This window comes from Vidua macroura, chromosome 26, assembly GCF_024509145.1.
Source record: "Vidua macroura isolate BioBank_ID:100142 chromosome 26, ASM2450914v1, whole genome shotgun sequence".
NCBI lineage: Eukaryota > Metazoa > Chordata > Aves > Passeriformes > Viduidae > Vidua > Vidua macroura.
In genome coordinates this window covers 806,298-825,694 of record NC_071596.1, presented here as the reverse complement: position 1 = coordinate 825,694, position 19,397 = coordinate 806,298, and the positions used below count along the sequence as shown (strand labels likewise).

At 38.5% G+C, this 19,397-nt stretch overlaps 1 protein-coding gene across 2 annotated transcripts in view; it reads left to right on the top strand.

Annotated features, from left to right (window-relative positions):
• The window catches only part of RANBP3 (RAN binding protein 3), a 71,257-nt gene that overhangs the window by 13,212 nt on the left and 38,648 nt on the right, over nucleotides 1-19,397 (top strand). Inside the window, exons 2-6 of one of the 2 annotated variants that reach the window (XM_053999261.1) lie at nucleotides 2,251-2,306; nucleotides 10,861-11,064; nucleotides 16,439-16,475; nucleotides 16,565-16,651; nucleotides 19,167-19,238. In XM_053999261.1, the coding sequence (XP_053855236.1) occupies nucleotides 2,251-2,306; nucleotides 10,861-11,064; nucleotides 16,439-16,475; nucleotides 16,565-16,651; nucleotides 19,167-19,238 (456 nt within the window). The remainder of the gene's footprint in view (nucleotides 1-2,250; nucleotides 2,307-10,860; nucleotides 11,065-16,438; nucleotides 16,476-16,564; nucleotides 16,652-19,166; nucleotides 19,239-19,397) is intronic. The other variant, XM_053999262.1, reaches the window with a different exon arrangement.

The following is a 19,397-nucleotide window of genomic DNA, read 5'->3' as shown; positions in this document are numbered from 1 at the left end:
AGAAAATTTAAAAAAATAAAATAAACAATGCAGCAATACAAAACAACACTGACAGAGTCAGTATACAACCTGACACCCTGTTGGTAGCAGTCTGGTTAAATGGTGGCTGCAGTCTTCCTGGAGTGACAGATGTGGTTCTGTTGAAGCAGTCATCCTGTAGAAGGATGTAGTCACCCTCTGAAGATCCAATGGTGGTGTACATGGGCCTGATCTTTCTCTGGGAATCCAGTGGGAAAGGCTGACTGTGGTCTTCCAAAACTCTGATTATATCCCCGTAGGAATGCTAGGCTCCTCCTCCTGGGTGGAGCATCTCACAATGGGATGGTGTAATTTTATCAGTCATGCAGTGACACTCAATGACCTATTAACAGCAGATGTCTCCCTGGAGGGAGGATTAGTTGAAAGAAAACTGCCCAATTAACAGAAGATAACTACCCTACTTCTAACAGATAGGAATAGAATACACAACCCCATTTCCAACCTAAGTGTACCACATGGTATTAAGAAATAACTGTCACTTTGAAGTCAAGGTTTAAAAGCTTGGCCATTGCCTCAGTGAAGCCTCCCACAGGCAGGTTATACTGAGGCCCAGGGAATAAAAATGGATCCCTGTCTTGTTTTAACACACTCTGGGTTTTGGGACAGGTATTACATTTAAGGGTCTGTATTGTTTTCACTGTTTTCACTTCTGAAATGGATTGTCTGCATTGCTCTTATTAATAAATGCTTTTAGGATTCAGCAGTATTTGATGGAGAGATGAACTTAAAAAATAAAGGGAAGAAAGAGCAGGCAAAACGATGCCATAAGTAGCTTCATTTCTTGATTATTTTTACCTTTTGTAGAACACGTTATGCCAGTCTTTCTAGATCAGTCTTGCAGTGTTTTTTAGTTTTGCTGCGTTATCCCTTTAAGATAGATCCACAGAAAAATAGAAAGAGGCTCTTCTACCCTCATAATTAAATGCACAGTTCTGGTAATAATTTTCATAATTTTGTGTACATCAACTAAATTTTCACTTTTTCAGTCAAACTGATCTAATATAGCAGTTCCCAAATGGACAGTTTCATTCCTTTTTCCTTATATGGTGATCCAAGTACTTTACTGATCCTGTAAGATTTTGTGATACTGTTCTTTTTTTTTGGTGCAAGGTAGTTCTCCTTGATAGCTTTATATTTCCTTTTTCTTTTATGCTAGCCTTTCAAGCTCTGAAAGTTTTAAAATTTTTAATTTTCTTAGATGTCTAGACTTGTTTATAAGACTGGATAATTGCAAACCTGGAACTTTTTTGGCTAATTTCTTTGTAAATCTAGCTCTCCCTAAATCCCGTTTTCCAGACTGAAAGACATACTGAAATATTGTACTCGTCTTTAGCCCTACAAACATACAGGAGGGCTGCTGACTGCATAGTGTGTGTGCAGCTTCTCTTCAAATGTAACTCACAGACAAGATACATCAGTTTGTTGAACTCCCAGGAATTCTCACCTCTGTTTTACCACACATACTCCCCCTGTGTATGTATATTTTTATTATTCCAGATTCTGAAGTAGTTGTGAAATCTCAAAGGACAGTGGAAATATACACTCATTCTATACATTAATTCTACTCTTGTAGACTAGATGCTGATGTGCTTATTTAGAAAATAACATCCTGCTAATATTTGATTCAGAGCTTTAAGATGAAAGCATATGTGCTCTTAAATTATGCAGAAAAGTCTTGTTCCTTTGTAATGTGTAATATATCGGGTTTGAATTTTAGACCTGCAGATATTAATTTAGGACCTTACTAAATTTTTCAATGATAATGAAATACAAGTGTAATCAAATGTCAGTGTTAGGGGACCTTTAAGAAAGGAGTATGTGGGAGCGTAAAACAAACTCCCCTTTCATTAACGCGTGTCAATGGGGAAGGAAAAGCGTCTATTCAGCTAGTGAACTGCTGCAGCAAAGGGTCTTTTCCTTCTGATGTACTAAAGTATGGTACAAGTACTAGCTTGCAAGTGATCTGGAGGGGAAGCACAAATAGCTTTTAGACATTAGTTGTGTTGTTTGCCTTAAAACGCTCCTTTTTACTTTTGAAGATCAAGTCCTTATAAACATCTATTACCAGGAACTGGTAGAAACAATATGTGTAACTGAGATTTAACCAGCTTAGGGATTCATTGTTGCTAAAAGCATCACAGAACATAACATTTTCATAATAGTCAATATGAATGTGGTTGGAAAAAACTCCAATGATTTCTCTTTTTACAGAAAAACCTGCCATTGCCCCACCTGTCTTTGTATTTCAGAAGGATAAAGCACAGAAGGTAAGGAGATATTGATACTTTTTTTTTTGTTTTGTTCTTAGCCCTGACTCCTTCCTTCCATGGTGATCAGTCCTTTGTATTGTTGTGAAGCTGAAGGTGGCTAATAGAGCATTAACATCATTAATGGGCATAGGGCAAGCAGATACTGAAGGGCTAAAAGTGGGAAGATGTATGGTGGTTTCAAAATACAGGTAGCTCTTCAGACAGAAGATGGACCAATGTGGAAGAAAAAGTATGGTGAAGGTGTGTCTTGAGCATGTGGCAGAGGAGTGCTGACACACTCAGCATGACAAAGATACAAAAGTAATTTTTCTGATAATAGGGTTAAGATAAAGCCAAGAAAACTGGTCCAGATTATTGCTTTTCATCTCAGTGTACTTAAATATCTCTCATATCTTTGGTTTGTATGCTGTGAAGTGTCTAGTTATCTTGGGAAATTGTAATTCTGTTCCCTCACCTCAATATGGTATTTAATTCTGTCTGGTTAAGAGTAAAAGCTAGTAAGATTTATGTGGGATAAAAATCACGGTTACTCTTGTTTCTGTTGAAGATGGTGGGAACCAAGAGAAGTATATGATACACTTTCTGTTGGATCACTGGATTGTTTTGTCATCTGTGGAGTCAGAAATGTTTGAATTGAAATACTGAGTAATTTTTCAGTTGATAGCTTTTCTTTAGTTTAGAACAAGTACCAGACTCAAGCTTTCTCACAGGTTCATTAGACATATTCCTCAGCAGGAGCTTGAAATAGTTTTTCAGCTTGGAAAGGATTTAAGTCTGCTGTCCTCCTAATATTAGCTAAACAAATTAAATCTGCTAGAGAGTAAGTACTTTCAAGACATCCTTTTAATTACATTTTTTTCAATGACTGTTTGCATATATTGTGGAATGGAGTGGTAGTGTTTGCACTATCAATTTTGATCATGTTTCCATTTAGGAAACAGCTCCCAGTCAGTCACCCACTGTTGCTTAGACTGTTCTGAAGTCCCTTCATGGTGAGTGTTCTCTGCAGGTGTCTTTTACCTGGTGGTGATTGTAGCAGTGTGCAATCTAGGCAGAGTGACATGGTCTTATGTTCTTTTTGGCTGGCCTGGTCCTTACATGGCAAGATAGCAGTTCTTGTGCTCTCAAATTCCTTCATGATGCACCTTTGCTTCTGCACCCCTCTAGCGGCCTGCATGCTGCATGCCTTCAGCATTAAGCTGTGCAAACTCCTGCATTGGGCTGTGAGACAGATCTGTTCCATTCTGATAGATCTCAATAAAATATTTGTAAAAATACATTAATTAAAGGGATAATGTATTTTGGGGCTGGCAGAGACGATCTAGGGAGGGACATCTGTGATTTGATCTGCCCAGCTGCCTCTGAGGATGCTGAGATGGTGCTGAGCAGATAACTGTATTCAGGACCGCCTCTGCCTCGCCATAGACAGAAAGTCTGGCTTTGGTGGGTAGAGTCTGGGTTCCTGAGCATCTTGAAGGCACAGGAGTTAGAGATAAGTTATACATTTATTTAAATGCCGGGTGGTGGTGGTGCTGTCATGGAGGCTAGCCACTGTTGCTTTGGGCGTGGAATAAGTCTGGCTTGGGTGAGGAATAGGGCCTGTTCCTTGAAACAGATCAGAGAGTCTAGTGGTAGTATCTGTCAGTTAGCTGCCAATTTTCAAAGTAGTGACAGACATAAATGCTTATGCTAAACTGTGTTGTGTGGAGAGGTAGGATTTTTAAACAGGAAGGGGGAGTGGTTAATAATTTTAGTAGCTTTTATTGTGGTGTATTTGACACTGCGGAGAAAGACTTGTAGAAGCATCTCTGCTGTGCTTCTTGCAGATTGATTGAATTAAGAGCTTGTTGCTTGTGCCAGTAGTTGTTTTTTGTAGTATAGATACAGTAGTCATATAGTCAGAATATGATGCTGTGAGCTTAAAGTAACAGCTGTATATGTATATATATATATATATATATGTATATATATATATGTATATACTATATATATATATATGTATATACTATGCTGTATATATCAGAATCTGGCATTCAGGCCAGCTTTAATCAACTTAATTAAGGAAAAGTGCATCAGGTTACATACTGGTTGAGATCTTTCACTGTATTTTCAGAAAGTCTTAATAGCCTTAATAGGTGTTCCCAAGAAGGGTAAACTCCGTTACTGTTTCTGTAAAAGGTTCTTGGTTAGGTGTGTTGCCTACCGCAAAAGACTGTCCTCTTAAAGTTAACAGGGAAATCTTATAAACAGAGGAGTTTTTCCTTGAGCAATGTTTTGAAGAAAATGCAAAAGTAACTTCAAAATAGTTGTCAAACAACACACTACTTAAATATGTAACTTCTCAGTGTAAATTACAATTTTAATTTAGCAAAATGTCTGTCTAGTCAGGTCACTTTTTTCTGTAAGCAAAAGTGTTAGTGGAGGCTTTTTAGTGCTGATGCAGCAATCTGACAATAAGCTGAGGGGAAGAAAAAGCACTGCATTGTGTATTCAGTTAACTGTCTGTGATGGTTGTTTATATATTGTCTAGTATTTTTCCACATGAACCTGGACTTCCTGAGCAGAATTATTTCATTTCAGCATCTACAGATCCTCTCAGTATTACAGCTGGGTTGATCTAATTCAGTGGTCTTACTGATTTTTCTGGAACTAACAGTAGTGTCTACTATTAAGTTAAACAATGTTCTTTTTCTAGGTATCCTGGCTTAAGTTTGTGCTTGGAAGGTGTCTGACATTTGGGTCATACCAACACCATGGAACACTTGAGGCTTGGAGCAGAGTGGCTGGAAAGCTGCCTGGTGGAGTAGGACCTGGTGGTCCTGGTCAACAGTGGCTGAACATGAGCCCAGGTGGCCAAGAAGGCCAAGAAGGCCAATGGCATCTGGCCTGTACAAGCCACAGCATGGCCAGCAGGACCGGGGCAGTGACTGTCCCCTGTGCTGGGCATCGCTGAGGCATTTCAAATCCTGGGTTCAGTTTTAGGCCCCTCATGACAAGAAAGTCACTGAAGGGCTGGAGCCTGTCCAGAGAAGGGAACAGAGCTGGGGAAGGGTCTGGAGCTGAAAAGGAGCAGCTGAGGGAGCTGGCGGAGCTCAACCTGGAGAAAAGGAAGCTCCCAGGAGACCTTCTCACTCACTACAACTCCCTGACAGGAGGGTGGAGCCAGGTGGAGGTTGGGCTCTGCTAGCAGGGAACAAGGGACAGGATGAGAGGAAATGACCTCAAGTTGTGCTGGGGTGTTTTAAGTTGGATATTGGGAATTTCTTCATTGAAAGGGCTGTTCAGCCCTGTCACAGCTGCCCAGGACAGTGGTGGAGTCCCCATCCCTACAGGTATTTAAAAGCTGTGTGGATGTGGGATGTGGGCTAGTGGTAGACTTGGTAGTGCTGAGGGAATGGCATGATTCTGATCTTGGAGAAGTTTTCAAACCTGAACAATTCTATGGTTTTATGATCTTTTTCTCCACCAGAAATTGTAAAATATTCAGCATGTTCTAGGACAAAATTCATACTAGTCTGGAAACTAATTTTTTGACTGCATCTTCCAACTAAAGATGTATACACTTGAATAAAAAAACATCAGACCTTGCAATTTGACATGTTTATTTAGAGGGGACAAAAAATCGCTAGTGTTCATAATGCTGCCCCTTAATGTTACTTTACATAAGGAAGTTTGAATTTTCTTTTGCAGTTAAAAATGCTTGAGTGTGTCCAGAGAAGGGCAACGAAGCTGGTGAGGGGCTTAGAACACAAACCCTGTGAGGAACAACTGAGGGAGCTGGGGTTGTTTAGCCTGGCGAAAAGGAGACTCAGAGGTGACCTTCCCTGAAAGGTGGTTGTAGTCAGGTGGGGTCGCTCTCTTTCACCAGGCAGCAACTGACAGAACCAGAGGACACAGTCTCAAGCTGCATCAAGGGAAATTTAGGTTGGATATTAGGAAAATGTTTTTTATAGAAAGGGTGATAAAGCTGTGGAATGGTCTGCCCGGGGAGGTGGTGGAGTTGCCATCCCTGGATGTGTTTAAAAAAAGACTGGATGTGGCACTCGATGCCATGTTTTAGTTGAAGTGTTAGGGCATGGGTTGGACTCGATGATCTTGAAGGTCTCTTCCAACCTAGTCATTCTGTGAAAAGACAGGAGTCTGTCCTTGTTTTCAGTTTAGATGTCAATTAATGGTGGATGTCAAGTTTGTAGTTACTAAATGTGAGTGAGTCTGTATTTTCATTATTTTCTTGTCTCCTTAACTGTTTGAGAACTGTTTTTACAATGTGTAAAATATAACCTTGCAAATATCTGAATAGTAGCACTGTTATTTGTGTTTCTGACAAGCAGAGTTCCTAGGGCTGACACCAGTTGGAAAATTGCATCAGCTTAAGGCTCAAACTGTTGAGATCTGAAAGTAATATGAAGTCTATATGTTAGGTATAGAGTATTTCTGTTTACTCCAAATAACTTCTTTATGAGCTAAGCTGTGCTTTTCATAGCACTTTCTGAATTAAGTATTTAAATTGATGGATACAACTTATATCTGTGTTTAATATTAGACACTTTGGTGTTTCTGCTCTGAAACTGCTTTTAGCTTCTGCCATAAAACCATTTCATGACAAGTTTCTGGCCATAGGTTACTTTAAGTAATTTTCTGAAGTTAGCTTTCAACATGCATATCTGAGGTGAAAGTATTTTGTCGTTTTTGGATTGACACATTTTTAAGCAAGTGTATTAGCTCAGACAAATTTAATCAGTAGTAGTGTAAAGAAACACTTTGTCCAAAAATGTTTTTAAAGGAGTGTCATTTGTTCTGCTAGTATGAACTGTTGGTATACTGATTGTTACTGATTGTCATCACATAGGATCATTATGACCTCCCTAGTAACAACAAGTATTGGAAAAGATAAATTCTCCACACGGATTTAAAATTTTTTTGCACTTGAAGACACCATTGTTTATGGTGTAGCTTACACCTTGTCCTCTTCCCTCCACCAGCCTGTGTTGGGGTATTGGTAGAATATAGAAAAGAGTACTTTATTTCTAGTTTGTTGTATAACTAGTTTTGATCAGTGTACTGCTTTCCACATTTGAATTGGTAGTGGTGGCCTTTTAAGATTGACTCTTAAAGAAGGTAAGTTATGTGATACTTGGGTCATGTTCCATACTAAAGTGGTACAAAGAGTTTAAGGGGTAACTGGGGGTCCTAAATGCAAAGGTTTTGGAGTGAATAAGGGGTTATGTTGTTAAATTGTTCTAGCTGTCATGGTTTTAACTATGGAGTTTAAAACTACATACAGAGTTGCAAAAGTGATGTAGGTGATTGGAAGATGGCATTCCCAGGTAGGCTGGAGAGCAAAATCGTGAGTTAATTTTTTTTTTTAATATACGTAAAGTAGGGGTTAGTTGAAGTCCTGCTTTGATGCAGTGTTATTTGGCAGTGCTTGGGATTTGGTGGTTTGGGGAGGTGGATGACTAGAAAAGGTTCTTTGTGGTGTGGCCATGACTTACAGGTTTAGGATAATGGCAGAGAGAGAGCTGTGAATGAAGTAATTTGTGTACGGAGAAGCAGAGCATTCCCTTTCCCAGTCTTTCTCAGCATTCTTTGCATGGATACCCAGTGGAACTGTATTGTAAGTCCATAGTATACTTAAGGAGTTAAAATTTGTGCTTAAAAGCTCATAATTGTGAATATTTTGCTGTACTTAAAAGAACAATCATGAAGGTATTTGGAGAGACAGTTGTGCAGAAAAAGCTTGGGGGAATGTAGAGAGGCTGATAAAGGCTGTTAGGCATATAGATAAGAGTTGTCCTTGGCTCTAAGCAAGTAAAAAATGTGAAAAGCTATACTGAGAGTAGTCTTTTTAGACCATTGGATAGAGGTGCTAGAGTGAGGAAAATGAGGAAAGGGGTTTCAAGTAACTCAACTTAGAATTGGGAGGAAAAGCTGGTCCAAGAGTGCTTGTTCCAGTCTTTATTGAAAAAGAGTATTATTTCCTTGCCTATATTTGGTGACTGTAGTATCATGTGAGTCTTAGCTTTTAATTATTCTTTCATGTCTCTCCTTATTTTCTGCAATACAGAGGAAGCCAAATCTCCAAATAGATGTATTTAGTCTTGGTGTGTTATTTTTAGTTTAAAAAAAGTAGAAGTTGTTTGATCTGGCTGAGCAAGGTGTATTTGTGTAGGTGGCTTCCTAACATTATTCAACTCTCCCTTCATCTTTGCCGTAGTGTTTAAGAGACAGGAACAGGTTTCTGTCAAGTTCTCCCTAGAACTGTATTTTATAAGGAATGTTTTCTTTAGAGAGAGGAGGCTCAAGGAGGGACACATTTCTCCGTCAAAATATTCCAGCAAAAAGGAAGAGAGTGAACTCTTCATCAGCTCCAAAGAACTTCCAGAAAGAGCTTAGATCAGAATTCATGCAGCTAAGAGACTAGGAAACGCTTTCAATAGTATGCATCACTAAGGATTAAAATTAATTTTAAGAGTTCACAGTTTCCTTTGGATAAGCTTTTTTGAGAACAAAAAAGCAGCTGTACAAACATTTGCCTGGAGCAGTTCTGGTTTGATAAATAAATCCTTGAGTCCTTTGTTGGTCTTGTCTTCCATGACTTAAATCATATACTATTCACAAAATTCTGAAACTTACAGTAATTTTTGATTAATTTTTTTTTCTAATATAATTTTATATTTTTAATGTATTTATATATTTGCCATGAAATTCTTATCTTGGATTCAGATTTTTCTTCATAGAAGTGGTGATTTGTAATAGTTACTTCTGTTTGTTTCTTTTGTGGGTCTTGAAGCGGATATTCCAGTCTTGCTTAGGATAGAAATCAGATTTATACTTATTTCCACTTTTTTAAATGCTTGACAGCAAGTATTTCAAGTATTAATACTTGCTTGATAGCAAGTATTTAAAGTATTACAGGAGTTATTAAAATCTGTTGGATGTTCGCTTAGCTTACTTTAGGGTTAGGATATTCTAAACCGTGTCGATATGAACTACTTGCAAAATGTTTTGTCACTTCCAATTTTAAGTGCTTGGCACAAGTGTGCATTGCATGTTCTTGCCTATTCTTCGTTACCAGCAATTTTCTAAACTGTACCTAGAAGTTAGTGTATATTTCTGGTAAGGCTCTTTTTTTTTTTTTTTTTTTAACCTATATTGTAAATGCTATGGCCAGTTCCAGATAGCCTTTTCCTGCTGTTCTCCCCAGACAAAAAGGTAAGGATAGGTGGCTAGACTGCTAGATTTTATTAAATGTTTGGCGAAAAAAAAAAGTTTCTTTAACTCTTCTTATTCTGTGGGGTTTTAAGTTAGTGTTTGAGTCTGTTATTAACAAGTGAATATTAAAATGTTAGATAACTTTGACAGTACAAAAACTCAGCACCCTGAACTTTTACCTGATATCCATAGTAATATCCCCATAAATATATTTTGACTATTTTGAGCCTTAATTATAATAATTTCTTGCATAATAAAAATTTTGTTACCATGACAGGACAAGTGTTACTTGAAGAACTTGGCTCTTAAGTGCTGCTGTTTATTTTTCAGGCTTTTACTTTCTTGCACAGACTTGGGCAATGATGAGCATTTTTAGTCTCTTTGTTCTACCAAGTGTTTTCTGGGAGCAAACTGAGTTATGTCCTTTTGAGTGCCATCTTTTCCTTACTGCTTAATTCTTCAGATACTTCACCGTAAGATGCAGGGAAGCTCAGCCCACAGATTGCAAGTGCACATCCTTGGCCTGCAGGTTATCCATGGATTATAATTCAGTACTTAATCACAATGCAGTTGTTTGTGCTCAAAGTCTTTTTATAACTTTTTTTGTTCCCCAAATGTGTACAGAATATGATAATCTAACTTTTGTTGTACAGGCAGGGATGCACAGCATTAAATGATGTGAAGGAATGAAAAGTCTGTGGCAGAAGTTCAGCAAATACCAAATCCCATTAGGGTGCACTAGTTATCCAGTCACCTCCTCCTTGAAATAGATTGAAACTTGCTAATTTATGAAAAAAAGCATTGGTGTTGCTTTTCAGATAATTCACTGTCATGTAAATATGAAAGGATCCTATGTCTTGTGTGAATGTTAAAATAATTAATTTCTGTAAGAATTTTATAACCAACCTCACCTCCCTCAAAAGTGGGCTGAAGAGGCAGTGAAGAACACTTATTTAGAGTAACTGTCTAATTTTTATATCTGAATCTGAAGGTAAAAGCTATCAACTGTACTTTAGTCCTTGAGAGGGGGGAGGAGTTAAACACCAACAAGCCTGTAGCTGGCAAAATCCTCTTTGCTGTGGAAACAGATGATTTCGGTAACTTTCAAAAGAGTGCATTTGCTCCAACTAAGGCTTTTCGCAATCTTGGGAACTAATTCTGTCAACAGGTTCTATTACAGAGTTTCTATGTATTTTAATTGGTTTCTCAGCAACAAGCAGCTCCTTTTGCCATGCTGTGAAAACAGTGAAATTTTAAAAAATGGATCCTCTCACTAGGACAACCAATCTCATGTTGCAGCCTTGCATTGAAGGGACGTTGTCTTTTCTGCTCACAGTCCCCTGCAGAGCAAAAAGCTTTGTCGGATTCAGGCGAGGACCCCCAGGGAGAGGTTGAGCCCCCCTACCATGGTCTGGGTCACACAGAACCAGCTGGTGAGTGCGACTCTGAGCACCCTGCTCCTGCTGTGGTCTCAGTCAGTGCTACCCTGAGTCCTGCTTCTGAAGCCCAGCTTGCTCCTATTCAACAAGAACTGGCAGGGGTAAGTGTCAATCTACCAAGTACTTCTGCTGCTGAGGGGATTAGAGGAAAAAGTCCCTTCCATTAGGTGGAATCCGTTACTGTTCACTGTAGGTAGTGCAAATCACAGTCTGTCTGGTTCTTTGATCTCAAGTGTTAGTCCTCTCCAACCCTCGTTCCAATTAGAAGAAATGAAATTTGTGAGTCTCCCTAGTAGCGTAACTGTGGAAGACACCTCAAGTATTTTAAAATTTGATGTGTAAACTGTGTTTGCTAAGGGCAAGAGCACATCTAAATAAATGAGAAAGTGGGTCTATTTTTGAGGGATTTGCTTCAAGCAGGTAGAGGACTCTTTGTTCACTCTATGGGCCGTAATGCTGCAGCTTGACAAAGTGAGCAGTTAATACTGCTTCCACTGGATATGTCATGCCAACCCGTAAAGTATTTAACAGATTAAAAGCACCAAGCATCATAGCAGAGTTTTGGATTTGGGTGTTTGGAATGGGGAGGAAATCAGTATCTTGCGGAAAAGTTGTCAGAGCTCATAATTTGATTTTTCTTCTGGTGTGTGGCAAAATCTTTTCTGAAAGATTGGATGACTTAATGACTTCTGCCATACAGTCTTTCAGAGCAACTTTGTGTTCCTAATCTTTCTGGTTGTTGGACCATGTTTTCTTGGTGCAGATGAGTGTCACTGTTCATTCTGGCATCACACCCTAGGCATGTGCTTTTCGTTAAAGCTTTATTAAGGCTGCTTCACCCAATACATGGACCCTTTTCTTGCACTGGTCGTTTGGGGTTTTTTGTCCAAGAATCGGCCATTTTAAGTAAACCCAATACTGAATGGGTTATCATGATAAGGTGCTAATAATAGCTGTAGGTTAAGCACCTCTCAATGTTCAGACTATTGCTTGATTACCTGCAGAACTCTTTCAGTTTTTTTTCTGAAGGTTAAAATTTTCAAGGGTTAATATTTTAAAATATAGCTGGTAAACATGTACAGAAAATCACGCTCTGAAAAGCCAATGTTCATAAAGGAGACAGAGGAGTCCCGCAACTTCATTTGAATAAAAAAGGAGAGAGTACACTGGGCCATATGTCCCCACCGGGTTTTCTCTCTTGAGGTTCTGGAGGGTGCAGCCTTCTCCTTTTATACCAAGCTCCCGGCTGCATGTTGCCCTCTTCCTTTCCCCACTGTCTGAAGTACTAGGAAGGTACAGCCTTCCCGAACTGCCTATTGCATATTCCCCCTTCAAAGTGTAATTTTACCCCAAAGTTCAGAAGTTCAGGCTTGTGCAGAGTCCCCAGCTTGTCTTGTTTTAGGAGTTGGGCTGTCTGGGCTCTAGTAAGAAACCTGTTGCTTGAAGTTAGGGGAGACATTAAGACCTATTTCAAAGACGTTAACGCCCATACCCTTACCCATGGAATTGTTCATAAAGACGTTATCACACATCTTTCCTATAAAACATAATCACAGACTTTTATCTCAGTTTTCTGTCATTTGAAATTGCTGTGTTGCTAGAACTGACCAAGAGAATGGTATTAACCAGGAAGTGGTTATCTTCATCTTGTTCTTAGAGAGCAGAAAATCTTACCCCAGTTAACTGTGTTCTGAAAGAAATTTAAAACCCACAAATGCTGTTGGGTGTCATATGCAGAAAGTAGTGGCTGTACAGAACATCTGTTTCAGCATTCTTTTTGATTCCATTCAGTTAAATGTACCGAATTGTATGGTGCTCAGTATGGGTATGTAACTGGCACACACTGGCAAGTACTCTTCAAATTATCCCAGTGTCTTACAGTAAAACCATCCTTTACCTTGAAATTGAAGATTGATGCATCTTAAGAGGGCTTGTACTGGCTCATTGTAGAGTCAGTTTTCATGCGGTCTTCCCAGGGCCTGGGAAGATGAATGAGCTAAGGCAGAAGAAGAGACACTGCATATTTCTTGTTTACTTGTTTGTACACACACTCACAGATATTTCTGATATGGTATGAATTTAGTGTGGCCATAGGTACAGCCCCTTGCAGAGCTGATAGTTATATCCTAACTCTTTGCTAACCCACACCAACCTCCCACAGCACATGGCCATCCCAGCAAGGCTGCTGATTAAGAGGTTCTGGAACAGCTTTTAAGCAAATCATAGCAGTTCAAGAATGCCTGTGTATGTGCAGAGTGTCTGGACTGAAGACTTGCATTACTGTGCTCTGAAGTCCTTTATATATGACTTTTTGCATCTTAAAATGCATTTTCAAAGGTAAACACTAGATGTGTACTCTTAGAGCTTTCCCTGAATTGCATTGAGATTTTCTGCTTTACCCAAATTCTCCCTTCCTCTCCCTATTTCTGCTTACTAGTGTAAATAAGCAAAAACTGACAATTTAGTTTAAGTTTTGAAGTTCTTCTCTTAGTTTGATGTAACAATTGTGTGAGGAATTAATGTTTGTATTCAGTTAACTACTGTGACTTAGGCTTTTCAGAGGCAGTTGGTAGCTTTTATGAAGCCGATTTCCTTAACTGGAAATTTGTCTTAATTGTAGGAGCCTCTATAAATAGAGGCATACACGTAACTTTTCTCTACCTGGATTTCTGAAAGCCAGGGGCAGAGGGAATAAGTGAAAAGTGGCTTCTGCTCTTAAATGAGAAAATTCTGGGTTGGATTTTGCTGTTACCAGTTTGTGTCTCATCTGCATCTAAGTCCAAAGAACTGAATGGAGATAAATTTAATTACCTTGGTGGTTTCTTACAGGATGAGATGGTCCTGCCTTTTGTTTCCATTGTGTAAAGCATGTGTTGCTGTAAAGTACAGACTGAGTAGGTTGAGAAGAGATGTGTAAAATGGATAGGCTGGACTGCTGTTCGTTGTCACTAAATGTAATTTGCTGCTTTTCCAGTCAGTCAGGTTTGTCATACATATATACCCCTGCTTTTTGTGTAGTGTACCCAGCTTCCTCTGAAGCAGCACTGGTATGCAATTCTGGCTGCAGTGGTGACTTACTTTATCTGTGGCATCATAGAAAAGTGAAGCTTATGCTAATACAGTAGATCTGTGTACCCCCATGGAATCTACCTGACATCTGTTTGTCCAAAGGTACATAGCTTTAATCTCCCAAAACTTTTGGGCTAGGAAGCATGGAAATAACTCAGAGCAGATTCTCTGTTCTGCATTGCCCTCAGTACAGTACAGAGCTGGTTTTGGGTATTGATGCCTGTTACCCACTAAACACAATGATGGTACATTAGTTGTGCTTGTCAGTTACAAAATTACAGTGACAAGATGATTTGAGGCTTGTGCCTCAAATCATATAGGTTTGACTTTTGGATGTGTTACTTGAGCATGGAGAATGAAGCAGATAAGTTTTTGACATTCAGGTGGAAATAATTTGTTTATTTTTAAGGATTTTTGCATATAGATATCTGCAGTTCCACTCATGCAAATTTTTTACCAAGTGTTTTCATTTTCAGGATTTTTGATGAAAGTGGAAACAAATTGCTTTTATATGTGAAAACACTTTGTGTGCAAAATGGAATAAATTTGAGTTCAGATGCTGATTGCTGAAATACATGATATCATGGTTTTCCATTTTAGCCTCAGCTTTTGGGAAAGTATTGTGTGTTGACAAGGGCAGTGAATAATAAGACCACCTTCTGGTAGTATTGTGGACTACTTGACTAATTATGTGGAAAGAGCCATGGATCATCAAGTGCAGTATTAACATGGCTGGGCTAATAGGTGTGTGTGTGACTGCAGGGAGTTGCATTCTAGAACTGTCAGTAGCTTCTTATTCCCAATGCTGAAGATTTCAAAAGTATTCAACTGGGGTGCTAGTGAGGTAGCTATATTTTTTTATGAATGTAAAACAAAACAGAAAAGCCCTTAAAGGTAATTAAATAGGCAAAGTGCAGTGTAAGTGGTTTTAATTAGCATTTAGTGGAGTACTGATAGTACAGTATTATCTGGGTTCTAAATATATGCAGTGCTAAATAGAAAGTTTTGTACTTTCTGGTATTCTTACACCCAAGGTATGCTTCAGATGTCAGTCCTGTGCAGACTTGTGCAGTTCTTCTGTGTGTCTGCCTGCTCTCAGTGCCCAAGTGGGCCGAATCAGGGTGGAGAAGGAGTTTTGGGGCATCAGTGGGCTCTGCCCATGAGCTGCCATTCTTCCATTTATCAGCCAATCTCTAAAGTAAGACTTAGTGAAGGGGAGGTGTCCATCTGCATGTCCTGGGGCAGGAGTGGGATGAAAGCATAGTGTTGGACTAGGTAGATGGTCCAATGTGTCAGAGCTGTCTGAAAGGATGGTGTAGCTAAGGTGAGGGTTGGTTTGTTCCTTCAGGTAACAAGTTACAAGACAAGAGGATATGGCCTCAAGTTGAACATTTAGATTGGATATTAGGAAAAGTATGTTCCACAAAAGGTTTGTGCAGCCATGGAACAGGCTGCCCATGGCAGTGGTGGAGCCATCTTCCCTGCAGGGATTTGTAAGATGTGTAGATGTGGCACTTGTGAACATGTTTTAGCATTGGATATGGCAGTTCTGAGGGATCACTTAGACTTGATGATCTTAAAGGTTCTTGCTTACCTAAGCAATTTGATTATTCTAAGATGTTTTGTAGTGAGATGAAGATGCTGGTGCAGACGTGATCACCTTCCACATTGAAAAGAATCTGTCATGGGGTTATTTTTTTGGAGGTGGAAAGGAGATTATATTAGTTGAGGAACTGGCAGAGAGATAAGAGGAAGGGGCCATAGAAATCCTCAGAAAATACATAAAACCTTTGTTCAAAGACTTTTTAAATATCTAAGATGGTTGGTAGCCTGTGATGCTTGCTTTTTTGTTCTGGTACTGTGGAAGATGTTAGGGGACTATCCATTGCTAATTCCAATAAAAACACGGTCGTACTGGTTTATAGAGCATGCTTTGAAAGACATTCCTCTAATGCTATAATTTTGTTGAAGGAACTAATGTCACTTAGAGTAATTAGGTAAAGTGCTTTGGAATGAACTCCCAAATAATGAGTATGTTTATGTTGAGCTTGAAACTTTATATTTTAAAAATGAAACCAATTTTGAAAACTGTCATTTTCAAATTTTCAGTATATAGAAAAGGTAACTGTAGTAATTGTTACACTGTCCCTAAAGATATTAGTGCTTGGGAATTTTCAGGAATTTCATTGCTTGTAAATGAAATATTTTGAATTAATTAATAATTTGATAGTATCTGTGTGAAACTCTATGCCCACATATAAGTCATGGAAAATGATTGCATTGAGTGTGTATCATTGACATTAAAGAAAAATTCTCCTAACTGATGTTTAAAACATTTGGATCAAACTGAAGAGACTGAAATGTTTAGTATGTGATCTTTGTTTGATCAGTGTAATCTGATTTCAGAGATCTGCAGATGGATCAAGTCCAGAAGATGGAGATGGTAAGAGATTTTATTGTAAAATTAAAAGCCATGAATGTGTGTCTTGCTGGGATGTTTTGTGTTTTCTCTAATCATTTTTTTTTCTACAGAATCTGATCGAGAAGATGGAAGCTACTGCCCACCTGTAAAACGTGAGAGAACTTCATCTTTGACTCAGTTCCCTCCTTCTCAGTCAGGTAAATGTTGCTACAGTATTATATATGAGGGATGTTTTTTCTACCTAGACATTCTTTTTCCAGTCATGTAAGCAGTCTTATTACTGTCTGTTGTGCTTTCAGTTAAGACCACAGCAGCCATGTACTCATGTTAGCAAATTTGGTGAAGCCCAAAGGAGCTGATAGATAGTTTTTAAAAATGTTTTCTGTCTGTAAGTTTATGTGTATTTGTAGTTTCACCTTTTACTCTTGTGCTGTTAAATTGCAGAATTAACCAGAAATCTTCTTGATTTGTTGTGATCAGGTTACTTCTTTCCAAATTTATATAGGTGCTACCTTTTTCTTAGTTACTCTGCTGCCAGGGAAGTTTTTCCAAGTCTCAACTCATGTTTTAGTCCTCTTCTTTTCTCTTCTCCCATTCCCTTTAAAAAGGGGAGGATTCAGTGCATTTCTTAAGCACCTGACAAATGCAAGAGAGAATGGCCACAGCCTGTGTGTGTGCACAGTCAGGGCAGTGAATTTACTGGGGTAAATTGATGCATTTCACTTCCATGGGAATGGTCATGTTTGATAGTTGTTCACTCACAGGAACAGTCTTGATTTCTCTCCTCACGGATCATATGAAGGTTTTAGCTTTGGTCAATGGTTATTTTAGTTAAGATATGTCAGTGTTTGAGGCAGATTTTGAGACTGCTACTTTATTTCTATGTCTTAAGTTGAAACAAAGGAGATGAAAAACTTTGAAGGAGGGAACAGTAAAAAAAATGTTCCTCTCTTACGCAGCACATTTTGGAGATGTGACTAAGGTGAAAGCCTAGTTGTTTTGATTTTAATTTAAAAGAAATAAATGACTGTGAAATCCAAAATGTAGTTGCTGATACTTTATGGGCATAGCATTTTCAAGTCATGCACCAGTGCTAGTCAGGGGAAGAAGCTCTTCTCTTTCAGATCCCAGTTTTCTGGTGTGCAGCTCAGTGGGTCTCCAGATGCCATCCTGTGAATTGAGTGATCAGTGTTGTTGCTGTCTGCTTGCCAACCACTCTTAGTAAAGGAATGCACAAAAATAATGAATACAGAGTTTTGTAGATTTTCTGTTAGAATAATAGTATGTGTATACCCAGGCTCCCCATAATCTCTTAACAGTTGCATTCCACAATGTCTGTCGTATAAGATTAGAATCTCTATGCTAACATCTGTTAAGAAGTGGAGGAAAACAATTTACTCATCTCTTCCTTGGTTAAATTCTGGATATTCCAGGAGTCCAGTATCCTTTCTCAAGCCTCTGCTTAGCTAATGAATTTTGAGACGATGTGGTGATTTATTCCTTGAAGCCTTTCTTCTCTTCTGGTGTATGTTGTTCTCAAGCAGTGACAACTTTGATTTGAATTGCAAGTTCCATGAAGATCTCTTTGAATATTGTTGATGTTATTCAATGGCTTTGGTTTCCAGAAAATCTTTTACTTTTCCACCTTTTTTTTTTTTTTGGTGGGGTTATGTTTCTCTCAAGAATAGGGAAATTTTACTTACATGAAAACTGTGTCATGTTTAACCTTAAGGCAGACAATAATAAAAAGAGAGAAGGAAATAAGAGGAAAAAAGGAAAAGAAAAAAGGAAATAAGAAAGACATTTTCAGACTTAATTATAAAAGGCAAATGCCACATTTTTTAGTACAATGGTCTTCAGAGATGAGCTTCATTTCTCTTTTCAACATACTTGAACTTTTTTTCTAGAGCCTTATAAAAGCTAAAAGAGCCAGTAAATACTGTTTTGCTTTTCATTATGCAAAATTATTTGTTGGAGAAATCTGTCTCCTTCAGATTGTCCTATTTTATAAACTGGATTGTGATTTTTGTATAACACCAAAAGTACTAGAACTGCTGGACAGGGTGTCAACCAAACTTCCCTGTTATTTGCTTCTTTAGGACCCAGCAAAGGGTGGAAAAGAAACACTGTCCTTTGCCTGTTTTTTCAAACATTTTTTCCCTTTGGTTGACTATTATGCTGCTGAGGTGACATCTGCCAGTACTCTGATGTGCTCTCCTCTGTTTCTATAGGAGTTTTGTCTTTGCAGGGTAGTTCAAACGTAAGTTGCCTCTTGGTGAAAACAGTGCAGTCCATCAGAGCCCAGATGTTCACTCCTACTCTCTAGCAGGCATTACACACCTTTCTGCTCTCTCTCTGCAGGGGCCTTTTGAAATGGTATTATACATTTTGCAATGCTATTATATATACTAACACCACTTCTAATTCCTAATTCAGATACAATTGAGATTGGGAATCCTTTATTTATACAAGATTCAGAGAAAATGAAATTTGTTCTTTCTCTGTTTCAGGAGACACTGAGAGGATTTTATGGGCAATGGCTTGTTTGCTACTTCAGTTTTAATGCTGTTTTAATTTAGAAGAAATAAAACCAAAATAAAAAAAATTACTAGAAAAGTAATTTTCAATTTAAAGTCTGGGAACAGGTTTATAATAAAGAACAGCATACACAACTTCCCTTTTTTTTTTTTTTTTCTTTTTCCTTGACTGCAGTAACAAAGAACAATGTCTTTATGCCATCAAGCCTTTGTGAACCCTCTACGGGCAATTCTGACTCAGAACCAGGTGAGCTTCCTCATTTTTTTGCTTATTTCTGGAACTGTTGTTAATTTGTTGTGATCTAAAGTGCTCTGATACTTCAGAAGTACTTCTGTCTGTGAGAATGGAAGTGATGATAGTTCTGATCTTAGAGCTGTTCTCTTGCTTACTTAATTGTTCAACATC